Raw genomic sequence first — 18,923 nt, 5'->3', positions numbered from 1 at the left:
TGTAAGTAAACGCAAAAAACTACTAAGTTTTAGACAGTTTCTAAAGTAATAACACATGAAACCATTCCACAAACACAATATTTATTTTAGCACAGTTTATACAGAAGCACCATTTGGCATTGGTTCAATTATGTACAATATTTTTATAAAATAATTCTTCAATGTGCACGGCATAAAACAGATTAGAAGTTTACATATCGGTGTAAAATAGAGACTAGTTTTTATACAGAGGAGCGAAAGCATGATTGCTATTTTTTTTTATGAAGGTCTGAAATAATTAACAATTGAAAAATACCTGGCTGGCTACAACCCTAGTTCTATGAGCTATGTTAAAACTGACTGTAACACAGTAAGGTGTTTATTACTTGCAGTAGCTGTCAGCTAGACTTTGTCAGTCTAACTGACAGCTTGACGAAATTTTAAACAGTTATTCTACTTTTGTCTTGTACATTGCGTCCCGGTATGAAGACCCACTTTTGCCACTGCAAGTAATGTTTCTGCATTGGTATATTCAATATAAAATAACAAATTTATCTTTTTATAGATATAAATACAATCTTTTGGAATGTTTCATTTAAGGAATAGGTAAGTCACTTTATGCTAATTCATAGTACTTGTGCGTTTTTGGATCAAAGTAACAGTTTAAACAGGGATCATACAATAAGTCCAGCTCATCGTCACTGTCATCTTTTCCTTTTTCACCTGAAATAAATAGAATGGTCGTAAATTTTCTGAAACTTAAACAATTTCATTGAGAATGTACAATGTACAGTAAGTTGAAGCTATGTTTAACATGAACAATGTACAACTGTCAGCCAATACAAATAGTACAATATTTAAGGCAATATTTACCTGTTGGTATATCCTTGTTAGGTGATAGGTGTACAGCTGCTAGCTCCTCTCGACCCCTCTCACTAACTGGTATAATAGGTGGGCTAAACATCTTAGACCATTCCCTTAAAGTAGATACACCATTCAATAACTAAGTACATATTATAGTTAAGATAATTTTGTAGGCTGTAGAGAGAGTATAATATTGTTGATTTGATCGAGACGGCCCTTGTTTGTACTGTACCTTGGGTTGGACTGCATCAGTGGGTGGTTATCCAATCCTCTATGTGCATCTTCCATGTAATCGTACGGCTGCATAGGTGGGGCCTGCAAAATATAAAATACTTGTTTTATCTCAAACCGACTTTCATAAAACTTGTTAGTCTTCTAGTAAGTTAATGGTACAGTAGTTTGTATCCTAGCTGTCGTAAGAAAGTCTAAATATCTTTTTGCAGATTTAGTATTGCATTCTGTTTAGCCATACAGCTGTGTCTGATTGGGCTAAAAAGAAACTAACCGGTCGCTGCCAAGTGCTGTTAGTAGTGGCAGAGTCATCGCTAGAATCACTGACATCAGCATCAATGCCTTGGAAGGAATCCATATGAGATTCTGAAGACTCTTCAAGAGCTTCTTCTAGCTGTTGCCGCTGGAGACTTTGTAACATTCTGGCTTCTAAAGAGGAGGCAGAACTGTATGACTCGTTCCGCCAATCGTAATCCTGAAAGAAAGTTTGTTTATTTCATTTTTGTTCCTATTACCAAATATGGAAATATAATACTACCCCTGGCCTTTTTTATTTAAAACCAAATCTTGCGTCATATTCCTATTTCATTTTAAAACACCCACTTACATCAGACAGCCTATTCTCTGCACCTTCCATGGAACTACTTCCTGTGACCTTTTGACCTGATGACCCAGATGCACCTTGTTTGTTCTCGGAAGACCCAGCAGCACTCGATTCTGATGATAATCTAGGATCATCCTTGGATATCTCCTTTAATCTCTTTAAGCTCATTCTAGATCTGCTTTGCCTAGAGTCTCTACTCCGCTTTGGTGAGTAACCATTTTTACCTATGCCGTGTTGTGGCGTTCTTCCTCTCATGCGTGGCCCAGAATCACTTAATTGAGGTTGTTGGCTTTTGTTTACATTGTCAACCGTGAGCGCTAAATGCGCAGAACGTGGTGATTTGTTGTCCGTAGTTCCTTTATCTTTATTAACTACCACACGATAATCGTTGCCTTCATCGCCGCTTTGATAACCGAAGAAATCGTTTGATTGCGGATTGGAAAATTTTATCTTCAAACTTGATTGTTGACCCTAGAATACAAAATGTATCATGATTATCATATTAAATTGGCCACAACATTTGATTGAAGAGGTGGTGAGGCTAGACTAGAGGCCTATAATTCGGGAGTAACCAAATTCAGATTATTAGCAAACTTTCATTCTACACATTAATTTCCACAAATGTGTAGCCGGCCATGTTGTGCAACTTGTAAAATAAACTTACATTTGAAGTCTTTTTCTTTTCTTTACCGTCTTTGCTAGCTGGTACAGTTCTTGGCTTTGAATTGAACGTATACAGTTTTCTGTCAGACGTACTGTTAATCTGGTTCCCATTACAAGAATCATTTTCATTATTATTTACGCTTTTCTCTGATGTTTTAGTTTGATCATGTTTAACAACGCTATCAACTTTAGTTCTTTCTGCCATCTTATTTTTATCAGAATTACTTGATTGTTGTTCCTTTTCATCAGTCTCCGAAAAGCTTTCCAATCTTCGTCGACTATTTCTAACCCCTGGCTGTTTCTTATTCCGGTCTTGTAAACTCACTGATCCACCGCTTAGAGCTAGCATATCGTCCGATTCCGACATACTGTCTGTCCGCTGATAACGTGAATTGTTTTGTGAAGTTCCAGAATTATCTTTCCAATCTTTCTTACTTAAACGTTCCCTAGCTCCATTTAGTAATTTCCTAACATCGTCTTCAGTATCCACTGAACTTTCCGATTCATTTCTAATGCGTCTTTTACTATCTGAATATTTATTTTTATCGTAAACTCCACGAGACGTTGTATCACCGCTACCACCACGAGACGTTGCGTCACCGCTACCACCACGGGACGTTGCATCACCGCTACCACCACGGGATGAAGCAGTACTGCTACTGTTAGACGGACGAACTTTAACAACACGTCTTGATGTGCCCGCCCCCGACTCTTTGGATCGGTCTCGTGGTGGATGTGGTTTGTGTATGATTTCTGACTGGAGCTGCCCTCCACCTGCCCATGTCCTGCTTCCAGATAAACTATCTAGGGAACAATAGAAGGAATACTTCATTTGCTATGGTATTATGTTACTGATATGCCCAAATATGGTAGTGATATGACATCATCATGCCCATATATGGGCACATCAATTTGTTTTTGTCAAATAATTTTGCCAGAGCTTTATAACATAACTTTTATACTTTAGTGGTCTGATTTCTGATTTTTTCTCAACATACCTTTGTCAACATTTAGCTCACTGTCCTTTAATGGGGTGCCTGGATCGGACTTCTGCCGATTGTGCTTGCTGCTATGAACAACAAGAGTATCAACTTGGTCCTTTGAAGCACGCCCTCGTGGAGATTCTGTAAAAATGACGTATAAAGTATCATTATTGATTACGGATTTTTTTAAATTTATTTGTTGTTTCTTTCATGGTATTGTACTACTGTTATGTTTCAATTTGTGTCCCCGATAGATCCAAAATACTGCTCAATGTTACTGTGATCTAATTTAAGCATGTACTAACCTTCAAAACGCTGCGTGTGTGGTGTCCGATTGCTTCGATGACCTGCACTATTTGAAGCCTAACAAATTAAATGAGTTTTTACATTTAAAAAATTCATTCAGAACTAAATATTAAAATATAAGGATGTCTAGATGTTTACCTATGTAAATGTTCTTATTTGATTAAGTTTTATTTATCAAACAATTATCAAATGGAATCTATACCTCAGATCGGCCAGCTGAATTTGGCTTTTTTGTTGAAGGTGATGACGGCACACGCACTCTGGAACCAAATGCTATGTGTGTTGGCCCTTTATCTTTCCCTCTACTAGCATTCAAATCTGTAAAAAAAGGACAAATAGCATGTACAACATCTACTCATACCTCATAGCTGATATTTTCAAAAATGGGCTTAAAACTGAGTTTGTACGGTAAACACACCTGGTTCTGAAGATGATGAGGGCCTGCTTCCGGCTGATTCACCTCTGGTCTTGTAGTCAGCGTGTCGTAACTTGTTCATATTAATAACCTTTGACAAAAAATGAAAACATATCCAGTTATAATGAAGCTATTTCACCCACTACTACTGCTAATCCAAAGTCGTTTTTGTTTCCAAATAATTTGTAATAATTTAACGACATCTAAGCTACTGTTACTGTACCTGTGTTTGAAACCGAACATCTTTGTGGAATTGGCATTGTGTTGGAATGTGGTCGACCTCGGTGTCATTAGTATTAGGACAACAATGGTACAAATCTATAAAACAAAAACATCAATCAATTGATCTTTATTAGTCAAAAGTATACACATCCATGTTTAATTTGGCCTGTTATATATCAACTGACATCCACTGGGACATGCAGAAAACAAAGAATAGCTACATACCATCGTCATCAGTGTTATCCAGCGGTTGCGTCTTTAGAGTGAATATCTTGCGTAGCTTACAAGAGGCGCTTATGGTGATAGAATCTAGAGATTTGAATGTTTGACCTTTGAACGCTTCACCAACAAATGATACCATATCAAAACACAGATTTAACCACTGAAAAAATATCAAATGTTTAGTGAACAAATGCGAGAGTTTCAAATAAGACCAACAACAACAGGTTTCATGATTTTTAAATAGTACAATTGTACTGTATTTTACCTTTTCTAAATTTAATTAGGGTCTATGGGTTTAACCAATAACCACTAATCTTTTTACTAAAGTTAAATATAGTCTACATACCACAGATTTCTTAAGAATAGCAAGAGGTATCTTAGCATGTAGCGGCGTAACCGACACTTCTTTATGAGATGTTGATAACACTATACGTCTCTTGTTGTTACCCATATCACAAATTCTATAAAGAAAAAAATAAATGCATAAGCGTCTCAATATCAAAATTATTTAAATATACAGTATGTATTAATTTTAAAAGGAGGAAAAACGATAACTATACTTTTTAGCACAGAGCTGATACCCCTAATCTCATCATTCACTCAACTCCATTCAATTTTCTCCCAGAAGAATTAAATTTAATAATACTCACCCTAACTCAACAGAGAAATCCTGTCCCAGAGACACGTACAGTTGGATTACAAAGAACCTCTGGATTAAAACCACTTGAAAAACAAATAAATAAATCGTAAAGTTAAACTTACAAGAAAAGTAACATTTTAAATTTTCTTATGTTCAAGTACTTTAACAAAGAAGTTTCTTATATTTAAGCTTAACTTATTTATTACTATTAATCCCGTATCATTTTAGATTACTTACATAACTGTTTGGAATCTTTTGGAAGAAGCATCTTCGTTGATGCTGTGGCACCCTCTACCACATGACAGTAACTCTTAATTTCTTTATCATACACCTGTATGTAAACAAAACATACTCTAACTTTTCAAAACCTTTGTAACATTTTTTATCAAATTCGAATTAGTAATCATCTTCCTTCATTTAATTACAAATGTTTGCATCAAAATAAATAAATGTTAAAAGAAGAGCGACCTTTGAGAATGAGGACGTGCCACCAGACAGTTTCCATTTCATCAGAGGATCCTTGCCTTGTGAACTGAACACTTCAACGTACGGGCCACCCTAAAATGACATCAAACAGTGCAACATATTAAGATCAAACAACTATCAAAATATTATAAAACATAGATTTTTATTTGTAAAAAAGGGGAACAGGTTTTTCTAGTAGTATAATCCAAACTGAAAATAATTAAAGTTAAGTAATTTACTTTACGTTGAACCAATGAAAAAGTTTTTATATTTGATGAATTTTCACAATCAACAATTTTATTGTTTCAACATTAAAAAAGTAAAAATTATGAAATTATTATTAATATTTATCTCAATCAGAACCAGATATCAGATGTTGGCGTACCTGGAATTCGTTTTTAAACATTATCGTTCTTGGTTAAAACCTAGCTGTAACATACCGACAACTTGATCTGCAAAGAAATTATTAAAAAGTTTAAATAAAAAAATTATGAAAACATCTTTTTATTTATAATGATTGATACCAACAACACTGACGGAGTGTGGATGTTTGGTAATATTAATAAAATATGTCATATAGGCCCTAGTGCATACAGAGTATTAATAAATTATTAATCATTCAATTCAAATCTTTTACCAAAAAAGAAACATGAGCAATAACTAGTCTTCAATTAATCTAGTAGTACCCTACCTATTTATTCGAATAAAGGAGAGTCCACGGACCTTCCCATCCGCCTCTATAGAAAAGTGCTGACCCTCATCTCTAGCCTAGCTTGGGGGCCTAGCAATCAATTATATTTCTTCCCTTCTTGAACTTTATATTACGCTTTATTATGTTTTTATGAATTATTAATATGTATATTTCATCGTGGTAAGCCTAAAAATACTTATAAAATAGAAGGTAGCTTACAATCATCAATAATAGTTGGTTGATTTCGGTAGGTATTACGTATCGAAGGAAGCCATTATTTACAAAAAAAATGCAATTACTATTGAGGGCGCTATTTCAAAACAAAAATGGCTGCGTACATGAATGCAATCCCTGCCGGTGACGAAGATTTTGATTTTGATGATGATGGCTTTAATTTTGATGATGCTTATGCAAGTTCAACCCCTTTTGATGTAAGATAAACGTAGAATAAACCTAGACAATTTAAATGTGCAAAAGTCATTAAAGAATAGACTAAATGCCGTCTAGACTTTAGGCCTAAAAGCTAGCCTCTCGCTCGACCTAGACTAGCCTAGGCCTACTGTGGTTGGTTTGTGTGGTGGGATGCGCCTGTGGTAAGCAGGACGTGTTTTGGCCTAGGCCTAGGAAACCGGTACTACTAAAAAATGAACTAGTTAGGCCTAGGCTTTTAATTAACTCTTAATTTTTCCATAATTGATATTTATAAAAGCAAGTTTATGTTTCTTTTTTATTTTACTTTTTAAAATATTTTATTTCATATAAAATTATGGCAACAAAATTTAAAACCAGAAATTATTATATATAAGCATTTCTTTTTCTTAATTAAGGACACATCTTTTACGACAAAGTCCAAGTTTACAGTTGGTTCACCAGATGCTAAGGAAGAAATAATCGATGGAACGACGACGCAGAAGCAACAAAAGAGGTTGCCTGTACGAGACAAACAAGGGGCGTTACTCATTGCAGATGACCTGAGGACGGTCATTTTAAAGGGAAACTTACAGGAAATAAAACACTTTTTACAACAAGGTTTGTTCATTATGATGCACATCTCAAAAATTCATGATAAATTAATAACTTTATTACCTAGCGAATGTGTGGTTAAGACGGTGAACCATAATACCTAGCCATATAACATCGACAAGTGTTCAAGGCTCACTCGCTCCATAGTTCTGTAGGTCCAGTGTACACCTGGCTCATGTGTGCACTTTAAAGAAGCTGGTACATCTTTTGAGATGAGTAAGGCGTTACCCCGGTGTACTAGTACACACACAGCCAATGATTGTCAGCATATGCTTCCATAAATATGGTTGAATAAAATATAAATCTTTACATTTTAAGGAGTACCTGTTGACTTCAAGCTTCGAGATGGATGGACTCTTCTCATGTATTCTGCATCTTCTGGCAAAGCAGAAATCGTTGAATATTTATTAGAAAATAAGGCAGATCCAAATCTTGCTAGTGGTAAGTACTTAAGCACCTAATTTCTTAACCAGACCTTCATGTTTAAGCAACACACACCTGCTGTATCCCCATTCTTTTCTTCCATTTGCTAATAATATATATATATTCCACACCGATTTATAGTAGTATTGTGTGGTTGCATAGTTTTTAGTTATAAATCTAGTTTATTTATTCATTCATGTCTTTTTTTTTTGTTAAGTATGTTCTGTGTTGCTTCTTGGACCGCACTGTATATTGTGAGTGCCACTGATTCAAAGGTGTATGGTCAACAAATACACAAACAAAATAAAATAAATAAGCCTAGCACCCATATATATGACCAACTTGGTGCATTGATCTCTTTTGAAGCTCACAATGAAGCTACTACAACTACAGCCTTATGGTGCTAAATATGACCTCTGAATTTTTTTCACATGACTGAATGTGTTTTTCAGATTTGTTTACTCCACTGATGGCTGCATGTTCCTGTAGTACAGCCTCAGAAGATCAAATCTTGCATTGTGTTAAGAAACTCATTGAGCATGGTGCCAGGATCAACAGCCATGACAGGTAAACAGTATTTATCAAGTAATGTTTCAAAATGCTACAATGATTGGTTGAAGTAGTCAACAATGTTCAACCAATCACAAGCTCTTGAAGGTACTGGGTTACTACATTATTTTTAGAAGGAATAAAAAAAAAATACCACTAGGACTATGAGTATTTATAATCGCATTTATATTTATTTATTTCTTACAGACATTTTATGACGAGTCTTATGTTTGCAGCTAAGTCTGGTTATGTGTCTGTTGTTTCTCATTTAATTCTCTGTAAATGCAACATTAATAAACAAGATGATCGAGGGTGGACGGTAAGTTGTTAACGAAACTCAGGTTTAGGCTGAAACTACTTGCTGTGTGTTTCTAAAACGAAATTAAATATGGTTGAGAATGGTGTACCTTACTCTCAAAGACTCACCAGATATTTACTTAACATGGGATTTCTTAATAATAATACATAAAATATCTTGTTTAGGCCTTGTGCTATGCTGCAGGTAGTGGCTCTGTTGCTGTTGTCAAGGTATTGCTTGAAAATAAAGCCAAAACAAATCTAAGATGTTCAGAAGGTACACCAGCAGATGTAGCCTACAACAATGGCCATGAAAAGGTTAGTACACATGAATTTAGATTTATTTTTATTTAAACCATCTTTCACACTGCTACCAATAAATGAATTAAATGGCTTCATTTCAGTCAGTCTGCATGTTTGTTCACCAACTACAAAATTCCCCTCATCAACACATTGTGTTGTAGATATGTTGTATGTTTATGATTCCTTTTTCTTTAGTTGTCAGAGATAATAGAAGAACATGAACATCCCGGAAAATACAAAATGAACAACAGTATAGATGCAGCTGATGGAGCAGATAAAATGTAAGAAAATAGTAGATAATGATCGAACCAATGACCTTATGGTTGGAGGCAAAAACATACTGATGTACTGTAGGTTTAACGCCACACCCAAGTTGGAGGAATGTCCCGCTAAAATTTGTTGTCAAACTCACTAAATGTGGATCAATTCTATGTTAAAGATTAAACAGCTTCTCTAGTATGACATAAGTTTAATAAACTTTCTTTTTAGAAAGGACCCTCTCTCTAATTGTTGTCTTTATTGATAATTAATGGGGGATTAAAAAATAATGGATCGTTCTAGAAGTGGTATCGTACAGCACTCCTTTTTAAATGTTTAATTTGTTGTTTTTTTTAGAGATGTATCCAAAGCGGCCGATAAGTACAAGCGTTATGGCGATCTAGAACTGTTCTTATTTGGTATGAACCTTGGACACCTTATACCAGTGTTCCAAAATCAAGAATTAGATTTTACAACTGTCTTGCAGATGACAGAAGGAGATTTAGAAAAGGTAGACTTTGATTCAATTAATATAGATAACATAATAGTTTAAATCTGAGTTCATTTTCCTTTTGTTGCACTTCACAATTAAAGTGGAGCTGTAGGTTGGTGGTTAACGTGCTTGCCTTCCAATCTCAAGGTCCCGGGTTCAATCCTGACCTAGTGCCAACTCCACTTCCTAAGCCTCAAATGAGACTTAGATTATAAGCACGATAATTATAAAATAGTTTATCCATCCTGTAATTGGTGAGTTACTCGCTGTTAGATGCGTATGCAATAAAAAAAAAACGAAGACCATAATTACATTGATTGGATTCATTTCATTAATCTGTGTCATCTGTAAATAGGTTGGTATTAAAGAACTTGGTGTACGCAAAAAGATATTAAAATCTTTACATGAAATTCACAAGAAGAAATGGGAGCCTGGTAGCGTGAGAACACCAAATAGTAAGATACTCAGGTGAGATGATTTAAAAAACCATGTAAATGAATCAATGAATATGGTAGTGATATGCCCAAATATGGTAGTGGTGTGTCCAAATATGGTAGTGATGTGTCCAAATTTGGTAGTGATGTGTCCAAATATGGTAGTGGTATGCCCAAATATGGTAGTGATATGGCCAAATATGGTAGTTATATGCCCAAATATGTTAGTGATATGCCCAAATATGTTAGTGATATGACATTATGTTCATAATGATGGGCACATCACAGTTTTTGTCACATAAAGTTTGATAGTGTAGACAGACCCTTAGTCATGTTATAAATTAGCTTATTTTATGAAATTGTTAATGTTATTTTTTGTTTTGCAGCTGTAGAGAATCAATTGATATTTTAGAGAATATCAACAAACACATAAGTTATATATCAAGCACGATCAATTACGTTAGACGGAATCTTCAAGATCACAGCTCCCTCGTCAGTGAAAATGTTGACAATAAGCTGGTAGAGAGACTATCAACTGAGACATCGGATTCATTAGTAAAGGTCAAAGGTCTTCACACTGAATTAAAACAGCTTAATCGACATGTATCCGAGGTATTTTTACTTCATTACATTTTATTATGATTAATTTCAAGATTAATGTAATTATTATTGTATTTATCTTTATTTTTCTTTTGAAAAATACTTAAAGGTGACTTGTAACACAGACATGGTTCCAGCTGATTTAGTTGAGGCGCCAGAAAGTAGACGGACACTATGGATGAGGAGAGTTGTACCTTCTGTACTCACCCTCACAGTTACCATGGCTACAATATGGATGAAACCAAGTCACTTATCTACTGCCCTCATCACAGCCACCATTGTTGGACTTCGGCCTCCTCCATTAATTTCAGCAGGGGTGGTCAGTTGGTTTTTTTATTGGACAACTCAAACAGAGCCTTTGACTGTTGACTGGCTCACTAGTAGGTTTTCATAATAAAGTGATTTATATTTTTCTATAATACTTTACTACTGAACGTTTAGTTGTCAATTATGGTATAATAAAGAAAAAATTTAATTCGGTAAATATTTGCATAAATGCAGCGAATGGACTTGGCCGTTTCTTTTCTCTGTTTTACGTGGAGCTTGCCTAGACTATTGCATGCTGTGTTGGATTTTTTTTGTATCACAATTATTGTTTACATTAAAGAAATTAATTTGTGTTCCTTTTTAGTGGTTTGCATAAAAAATATAACAATTATTTATTGAAAAACTGGTTTAGCAATTTTCAAGATCACAGACATGGATGGAGGCAAACATTCATCACATTTTACGGCCAGCTGCATTTTTATTATCATGTTTTTCACATATTATCGACGATGTAATCAACCCAAATAAGGAAGTATTTTGTGTGTTTTTTTGCAACAATAATATAAACTATTGTGTGAATTGACTATATCTTGCCATCAATAAAGTGTATTGTAGTTTTATTCATTGCAATACTAAACTAGATTCTAATTTATTTTGCACAAGATTCTTATATGCACCTATTTAGTATTGTCGGTTTCATAAGCAGCTATATATTCATTTCGTCGCATTACGTCATAAGTCGAAGGTCATTGACGCGAATATTCTACCAATGAAAACGTTTTACGTCGGATTTTTGCATATTAAGTAATAAAAACAATCGGACAATATTAAAGTATTAACTTAACATTCATTAAATAGTCCTGCGGTTTGAATATATAGTGGAAACTTTTTCCCGAAAGTTTGTTATTTTTCCCAAGAATTCAGCCCTTTTTGTTTTGAACCGATAAATAAAAAAACTTTATACAATTTGAGTGTGCATATATCTAAAACTAGTACCTAGTATTCGGTCTTGCAGCCAAAATTTAAAATATATTTATAATTCGTTCCAACGGTACCATAATACTGCAGGCTCGGTCCTATAATCCGGAAAGAGTTAAGAAGAAACCCCAAATGAGTTTGGTCCACCAGATGCAATTCACGGACTAAGTGAAAGAATTATGTAGGCCTAAGATCAAAGAAAATGTTTCACTTTAAAGAGTTAAAACTGTTGGTAATGTCCTTTGATCTGTCGGTCTTTCTTCGTACTGTTTGGGCGTTTCTTAGAATCAATACATGTAACAGTAACATCATATTGTTCTCTAATTATCATCGGAGTTTGTGTCGGTGAAACTTTTAAAGTTAAATGCGAGATACTGTGAACAAATTGCGTTTTATTGTGTAACAAAAGACCATATCATCTATTGTGATTAGCAATGATGAAAAGCTAGGCCAATTAAATAGAGATGATTGTCGCGCATTAGCTGCCTTTATAGCGCTGTCTTTGACGGTATTAATTCATTGTGATCAAAATACCAAGGCGGCTTAGCTGGCGATTTTGCTGATCCAATTTCAGCTTTTTATTTGTTCTTTGTCGTGTGTTTCCTCGACTGATTGTTTAAGGATAATGAAATAAGTATCACTCAGTAGGTACTTAGTGATTGCTCATTTTAAGCATGCAGCAGAAGCTATGTTGTAAGAACATTGTCATGGTCAAATTCTTGATCAATATTATTAAATGTTTTTTCTTCATAACTTTGCAAATTATCAGTTAAAAATTGGTTATATATCCGTGTGTTTCAGGAAAGAAAACACAAAGATAAACCATTTAAAATTAAATCATTAAATCTTTCTTTTTTATTTCAAACAGTAACATGAATAAAAGGTCGAATGTAAAAATGATTTAATATAATTCAAACAATTAAAGGTAAAAAATAAATAATTTCGTTAATTTAAACCATGGGAAGTATAGTAAATAAACATTGTCGATCGAAACTAGAGTGATGCAATGCAAAATTTATGAAGTACGTCAGAGACCTACATACATACATACATGAGTGAAAATGACGGATGATGTTATTGAGACTGTACTTAAAAGTTTACGAATGGTTTGAGAAAGAAAACATCGATGGATGTTGCTGTCATTAATAACTATGGTTACCTCATCATCTATTGATGAAGTTTGGACCTTCAGGAGAATGCCATCTCAACGTGATGTTTAGGCTAGAGAGAAATGAATTCCGCACGAATAGGACGCGGTGATAGATTGAGCGCCTCTGAATCACCCAAGCGTAACGAAAACATTATAATATACGTGCGCGTACATACTATGATAATAACATGTACGCGCGCGTCACATTCGTGTTAACAATAAATAATAAGGAAATTATCGTTAAAACGAGAGTTTCAGTGTTTATGCGTTAGACATGAACTATCTGTGAACGCAAAGGAGGTGTTGACGGATTGAGGGTAACCATTTGAACACGTAGAGAGTATGCTGACGGATTAATGACTAGAGATGAACTCGTAGCAGACAAAAAGGTGAAGGAATACAAAGTTTGTAAACAAAGTTGATACAAATTATCGCGATGATTAACGTACTCGGTAAGTGGATAAAAAATACAATCTTATTTTGAAAACAAGTTTTTATTTAGAACGTTGATTTTTTTAGACTTAGCCAATGTCCTAAGTTTTAACAACTTTTAGATGAATCAACCACAATGACCCCCACCAATGGTTCTCGGATGGCAAAGTTTTACTTTTTTTTAATATATATTTTTAGTTTTAGGGCCTTGATTTAAATTATTCCGAAAAACTTCTTATTTTAGTTAAGAAATAAAGTCAATTTGCCTGATCCTAATTGGCACTCGTATTGTTGTTAGGATGTAACAGGGGTAGACCCAAATACCCAGAAACGGTGCCTTTGTAGATACATCAGCAGCCAATGACAGCTTCAAGTGGTGTGACGTAATGAGTCTTATTTGCTTCTTAGTAAGGTGTCATTGGACAGAGTTATTTAGTAGTCCAACCATACCCGTGTTCTGTGCAAAATATCATAGGAATTATATATACTTTTATTATTTACTATAGGATCATAATGGAATTTATAAGGATATTTTTAACATTTTCTTTGATAGTGTTTACGCTTCCGTCTGAGACAGCATCGATGTGGTGGTAAGTAGGCCTAATATTTAAAAAAAAAATGTCTCCTTAATCTTAATTGATAGAAACATTGACCATAAAACTGTAATACTGAGATTGTTGGTATCAAAAAGTAAAAAGTTTTGGGAGTTTTTTGACATGGTTGCATGGTTTATAGTTCTTCGTACTTTTCGTATTTTCAAGTTTGCTTCAATTACAAGTTGTGAAAGATCTATAAACACATCACGTAGTAACATAGACTATGTAAACAGAGCAGGTTAGGAGTGGTCGATCGAATTCATTCATCTACAATCATTCATTAAACTCTTAAATTTATTCATGGGCTTGTCTTCTACGTTAAAAAATGGAAACGTGTAATTTATTATTGACTTTAATTGTTTGCAAATATTTTACCAAAACTCGTTTATGCCGCAACAAACAAAACAAAACAAACAACCTTTTCATAAATATTGTGCACTACAAAATTAATATAGGTTTATTTGATAGAAAGTTCACGAAAACAGACACGCATTTAAAGTGTGCACAAAACCGACCTTACAAGCACTTGAACGTGCGCTCTGCGCACTGATACTGTGTTGCCAGTACTGTACGTATTTCTAAGAATGACCATACGTGGTTACACGTCCCTATGTGCACATTATGTTACGATGTCTCGTTTTAAAGTCGTGTTGTTTTGTTGTTTTCAGTAGTATTCAAGTATCATACCTTTCAATCATCTCTTAATTGTAGAAGTTCAGAACATTAGAAACTGAAGAATGACATTCTCATAACATAGACCACATAGAAAGTGTCTGATCATAGCATTCTTACATCAATATGTCACTTAATATGGCTATTGTCACTCGTCATTGTGACAAGTTTAAATTACCCAAGAAGGATCGTATGCTTCTGTTGATATCAGTCAAATATCACATGTGGTCAAATAGGCAATGATATTTGTTATCATCTGTCTACAATATCAAACTAGTTTGACAAAAAAAAGTGTGATGTGCCCAAATATGGTAGTGATATACCCAAATATGGTAGTGATGACATCATCATGTCAATATATAAGCACATCACATTTTGTGTCACACATAAAGTTTGATAGTGTAGACAGAGCTTTAGGCTCTTATAATTATTTTATATTAAAACCAATGTATTGGTTGTATTGTACAAAATGTATCTTTGAAATTGCCGTACAAGTTGAGAAGTTTCAACAGTATTGCGTAACAACTCGTTGCTTTTTCTTTAGTCTTCGTTTATTATTGTTACTTTGGCCTGTTTATTCGTTGTCTTATCTTGATGAAAACATCAAATTATCCTTAAACTTGTTCTCACAATCAAGATAAAACTATTTTGGTTAAAATAAAAGCAGCGCCGCCGCATCCAATGACGGATGGTGTTACCTCCTGAGGAGCAAGGTGTGGCGACCCAGTTTATTGTTTGTTTTCTGTAAGTATCCACTAAGCACGAACAAAGCACCACAAATCATTCTAATGATGGTAGTAACTCATTTGAAGAAAAATGTATTTATTTGAAAAGATCATTTATGAGATTGACCCCAATTAATTCTTAAAACTGTTTTACTGTATAATATATTGCATTGATATCGCTGTCAGTGGCATCACAACTTGTACGCGCGCATCAAAATACTGGTGATATGGGAGGGATTTTACGCTTGTTAATTCTGATGTGTTTTTTAAACATTGTTTTTAAAAATTATGAACTATTAAATATATATTATTATTATTAATTATATTGTAGGTATGTGGCACAACTGAGTAGCGTCGGCTCTCGAATATTATGTGAAAATATACCAGGCCTTGTTGGAAAACAGAGGCAACTTTGTCGAGCTAACCCAGACGTAATGATCAGTCTGGGAGGGGGCGCTAAAGTCGGTGTCGAAGAATGCCAGAACCAATTTGGAAATAGCCGATGGAACTGTTCGACAATTGATGGAGATACCACGGTCTTTGGCAAAGTCATGTTAAAAAGTAAGAAACAGAAACAAATGAAAAACGACATTTTTAATTATTTTATTATCTGCAAATTAATAATGGTAAAACAAATCGTTGAAAGAATGTAGCTAAATTCAGTTTAAAGTTCAATCATAAACTGTAATCCCATCAATGTCTAAAATAACTGTATACATTTTAGGTTGTAGTGTAATATCATTTTTCGACCGCTAGCAATACAATTATGATTTTAATATCAATCGAGGTGTATTATATCTAAACAAACACACGCTTTGTGGGAGACCATACTTTTGCCTGTGGTTAAATTTAATATAGGTATACTCCCATAACAAGAGCAGTAATCCATCATCCGTTGACAACGTACTTGAGCGCGCTGCGTTTAACTAGCGTAGCGCGTAAAAAAGTTACGCACGTGGTGTTTGAACGCCGAAAAAGATCCGCACTTAACATTTAAGCCTAACTTAGATAAATTTAAAGAATATTTAATTTCAACTTTAAAAATATATTTATGCTATAGGCCTACAGTATTTGAAAACCCAGCAGTCTAAATGTTTTGTCAAAGACCGACTAAAGAACATAAATTCGTAATGTGTATAGCCTGGGTTTCAGCATGCCAACAGGACCTTAACACCAGTCCAGGAAAAATAAAAGCCAGCTCGGCGATAGCATATTATTTTACAGTAAAAATAAACACTGTGTATATTATACAAACTGTAGGTATAGTGGTGAATGTATCCTTCCATCTTTGAGATAACTAGGTTAGGTTCTAAAAGAAGAATTTCTTATGAAAACAATATTCTGCTATGGTGGCAGTCGTGAACTGAAAAATAAAAAAAATTATTTTTACAAAGCATCAATCCCATGGGCTTTCCATTGAATGCGATCGACTCGACACAAATAGGGCAAATATGGCATATTGTATAAGCGTTTGAAGAATCTTGTTTATACTCTTTGGTACGGTTTTAAAATGTTACAATAGTTGTTTATATTTTAACTGATTAAATCGCTTATAATCCAAGGACCAACGATTTCAGATGTTGCTGAAACAATTACTGAAATGTTGGCAAAACAAAAAAACAGTTAAAAAGCAATTGATGGCTAAATAAAAGAAAACAAATCAATTCATCGGATATAAACGATATGTATTTAACCCAAGGTAAGCCGCAGTACGACCTGGCAAGATCGATGGCAGTTCAGGGTCTGAATAAATTGAGTTTTTGTTTCTGGGTTGACGGAGTTACAAATGCACCAATTGTGATTACTGATACATTTTAATTAGCATGATCTGTCTTCAATGATGTTAAACAATGCATCCCTTCTGTTTAGATTTAGGCATACATGTCACGTGACTCATCCATCATATAGAGTCCTTAAATATAGGCCTAATGCCACAACGACACGAGACAAATGACGCTGCGCTGCGTCCAATTAATGGTCAAATATTATGTACGCGCGCGTCGACTTTGTGTTTTTTAGGTCACATTGAATTTTATGTTAATATTTATAAAATTTACATTCCTATTGTATTTTGCAGCCGGTAGCAGGGAAGCGGCTTTTGTCTACTCCATCTCATCTGCAGGTGTTGTGCATTCAATAACGCGATCGTGCAGTAAAGGTGATCTTCTCGACTGCGCATGCGATCCAAGCAAACGGGGAACTGACCAGGATGATTATGGAGATTTTGAGTGGGGAGGATGTAGCGACAATGTTGGATATGCATCGGAATTCACTAAACAATTTGTGGATGCAAGAGAAAAGAAACAAAGTGACGCTAAGGCACTTATGAATATTCATAACAACAGGGCGGGGCGAAGAGTAAGTTTTTTACGTCGTCAGATACTTTAGTGGCGGCGTTCAAAGGCTGACGAAATGGTACTTATGCGCGCGCGTACCGGTATGTCATCAGTGTCTCTTCATGGCGATTGATGACTTACGTTGAGTTGGAGCTGGCTTCATTAAATTAAAATTGATAATTAATATTATGATAATAGTCAATTATTTTAAATATAGTTTTTTTGTCTTCTTCTTCAGGCGGTTTCACGTGCAATGAAGCTCCAGTGCAAATGCCATGGAGTCAGTGGTGCTTGTAACATACGAACCTGTTGGTTGGCGATGGCTGAATTTCGTAGAGTTGGTGACATTTTGAAGAGGCGCTATGACAGTGCCAGTAAAATGGTGATGAACCAAGATAGTGCCGGGCTAATAGTTGTCAACAAGAATCATAAGCAGCCGTCAAAGTCCGACTTGATATACTTTGAAAGCTCTCCTGATTATTGTGTTAAAAGTCAGAAAACAGGTACCGTAAGAAAAAGCAAATATGTTACCGATTATTGTTTATTTTCCGGTCATCTTTTGTTGATTCTTGATACTTAATATGATTTTTATTATTTCAATTTCTTCAGGTTCGCTTGGAACAGCAGGCCGCGCATGCAATAAAACATCAAAATCCACTGACGGATGTGACATCATGTGTTGTGGGCGTGGTTACGATACTGCACGGGTGACACGCACATCAAAATGCGAGTGCAAATTTCACTGGTGTTGCTACGTGCGCTGTAAAGAATGCACAGAAACGGTGGACGTGCATACATGCAAAGCACCAAACGAAGAAAGAACCAACACACATATTCACAGAAGAGCACAAGACAAGAAAAAGAAACATAAAAATGACGATGAAGACAATTTAGACAACGTATTACGAACAATCAATGCATCTTTATAATATATAAATAGGAATATAAAAAACTATATTTACGATAAAATATAAATAGGGTGGTGTATTGTTTTAACCCCGGCTTCTTTTGTACTTTTTTACGACCAGCAGAGAAGGCTAAAAAATGTTAACACCACAAAGTCGACGCGCGCGTGACGCGTACACGTCTTCTCATCCTTTGA

At 34.8% G+C, this 18,923-nt stretch overlaps 3 protein-coding genes across 3 annotated transcripts; 2 read left to right on the top strand and 1 right to left on the bottom strand.

The window, feature by feature from the left end:
* Positions 1-64: 64 nt before the first annotated feature.
* Positions 65-6,574, bottom strand: LOC144856269 (protein CFAP20DC-like). The gene is made up of 18 exons (XM_078714215.1): positions 6,505-6,574; positions 5,980-6,046; positions 5,598-5,687; positions 5,367-5,460; positions 5,140-5,212; positions 4,836-4,950; positions 4,493-4,649; positions 4,269-4,363; positions 4,049-4,136; positions 3,833-3,948; positions 3,630-3,687; positions 3,340-3,465; positions 2,343-3,145; positions 1,682-2,149; positions 1,349-1,549; positions 1,076-1,158; positions 853-956; positions 65-702 (listed from the first exon to the last, which is right to left on the bottom strand). The coding sequence occupies exons 2-18, from the start codon at positions 5,998-6,000 to the stop codon at positions 596-598; spliced, it is 2,799 nt and encodes a 932-aa protein (XP_078570341.1). The 5' UTR covers positions 6,001-6,046; positions 6,505-6,574; the 3' UTR covers positions 65-595.
* Positions 6,575-6,612: 38 nt separating this feature from the next.
* Positions 6,613-11,552, top strand: LOC144856271 (ankyrin repeat, SAM and basic leucine zipper domain-containing protein 1-like). The gene is made up of 11 exons (XM_078714218.1): positions 6,613-6,716; positions 7,113-7,314; positions 7,627-7,749; positions 8,184-8,298; positions 8,488-8,599; positions 8,764-8,895; positions 9,076-9,161; positions 9,496-9,649; positions 9,987-10,099; positions 10,452-10,677; positions 10,775-11,552. The coding sequence occupies exons 1-11, from the start codon at positions 6,624-6,626 to the stop codon at positions 11,057-11,059; spliced, it is 1,641 nt and encodes a 546-aa protein (XP_078570344.1). The 5' UTR covers positions 6,613-6,623; the 3' UTR covers positions 11,060-11,552.
* A 2,417-nt stretch (positions 11,553-13,969) lies between these two features.
* Positions 13,970-18,923, top strand: LOC144855756 (protein Wnt-2b-A-like). The gene is made up of 5 exons (XM_078713675.1): positions 13,970-14,082; positions 15,817-16,046; positions 17,563-17,843; positions 18,060-18,324; positions 18,431-18,923. The coding sequence occupies exons 1-5, from the start codon at positions 14,006-14,008 to the stop codon at positions 18,748-18,750; spliced, it is 1,173 nt and encodes a 390-aa protein (XP_078569801.1). The 5' UTR covers positions 13,970-14,005; the 3' UTR covers positions 18,751-18,923.

This window comes from Antedon bifida, chromosome 11 (assembly GCF_963402885.1).
Source record: "Antedon bifida chromosome 11, ecAntBifi1.1, whole genome shotgun sequence".
NCBI classification, from domain to species: Eukaryota; Metazoa; Echinodermata; class Crinoidea; order Comatulida; family Antedonidae; genus Antedon; species Antedon bifida.
The sequence above is the reverse complement of the archived record's forward strand: the minus strand, read 5'-3'. Positions and strand labels throughout refer to the sequence as shown.

What these genes read in the sequence shown, in the direction of transcription:
- LOC144856269 (XM_078714215.1), bottom strand. Translation starts at nt 6,000, where the DNA reads ATGTTTAAAAACGAATTCCAG. An exon ending in GATTTCTCTGTTGAGTTAGG is followed by an intron (nt 4,951 to 5,139) that starts GTGAGTATTATT and finishes TTTTCTTTATAG; the next exon opens with AATTTGTGATATGGGTAACA. An exon ending in CTCATCATCTTCAGAACCAG is followed by an intron (nt 3,949 to 4,048) that starts GTGTGTTTACCG and finishes CTTTTTTTACAG; the next exon opens with ATTTGAATGCTAGTAGAGGG.
- LOC144856271 (XM_078714218.1), top strand. Translation starts at nt 6,624, where the DNA reads ATGAATGCAATCCCTGCCGGTGACGAAGATTTTGATTTTGATGATGAT. An exon ending in AAGATGATCGAGGGTGGACG is followed by an intron (nt 8,600 to 8,763) that starts GTAAGTTGTTAA and finishes TATCTTGTTTAG; the next exon opens with GCCTTGTGCTATGCTGCAGG. An exon ending in CCAAATAGTAAGATACTCAG is followed by an intron (nt 10,100 to 10,451) that starts GTGAGATGATTT and finishes TTTGTTTTGCAG; the next exon opens with CTGTAGAGAATCAATTGATA.
- LOC144855756 (XM_078713675.1), top strand. Translation starts at nt 14,006, where the DNA reads ATGGAATTTATAAGGATATTTTTAACATTTTCTTTGATAGTGTTTACG. An exon ending in ACAACAGGGCGGGGCGAAGA is followed by an intron (nt 17,844 to 18,059) that starts GTAAGTTTTTTA and finishes CTTCTTCTTCAG; the next exon opens with GCGGTTTCACGTGCAATGAA. An exon ending in TGTTAAAAGTCAGAAAACAG is followed by an intron (nt 18,325 to 18,430) that starts GTACCGTAAGAA and finishes CAATTTCTTCAG; the next exon opens with GTTCGCTTGGAACAGCAGGC.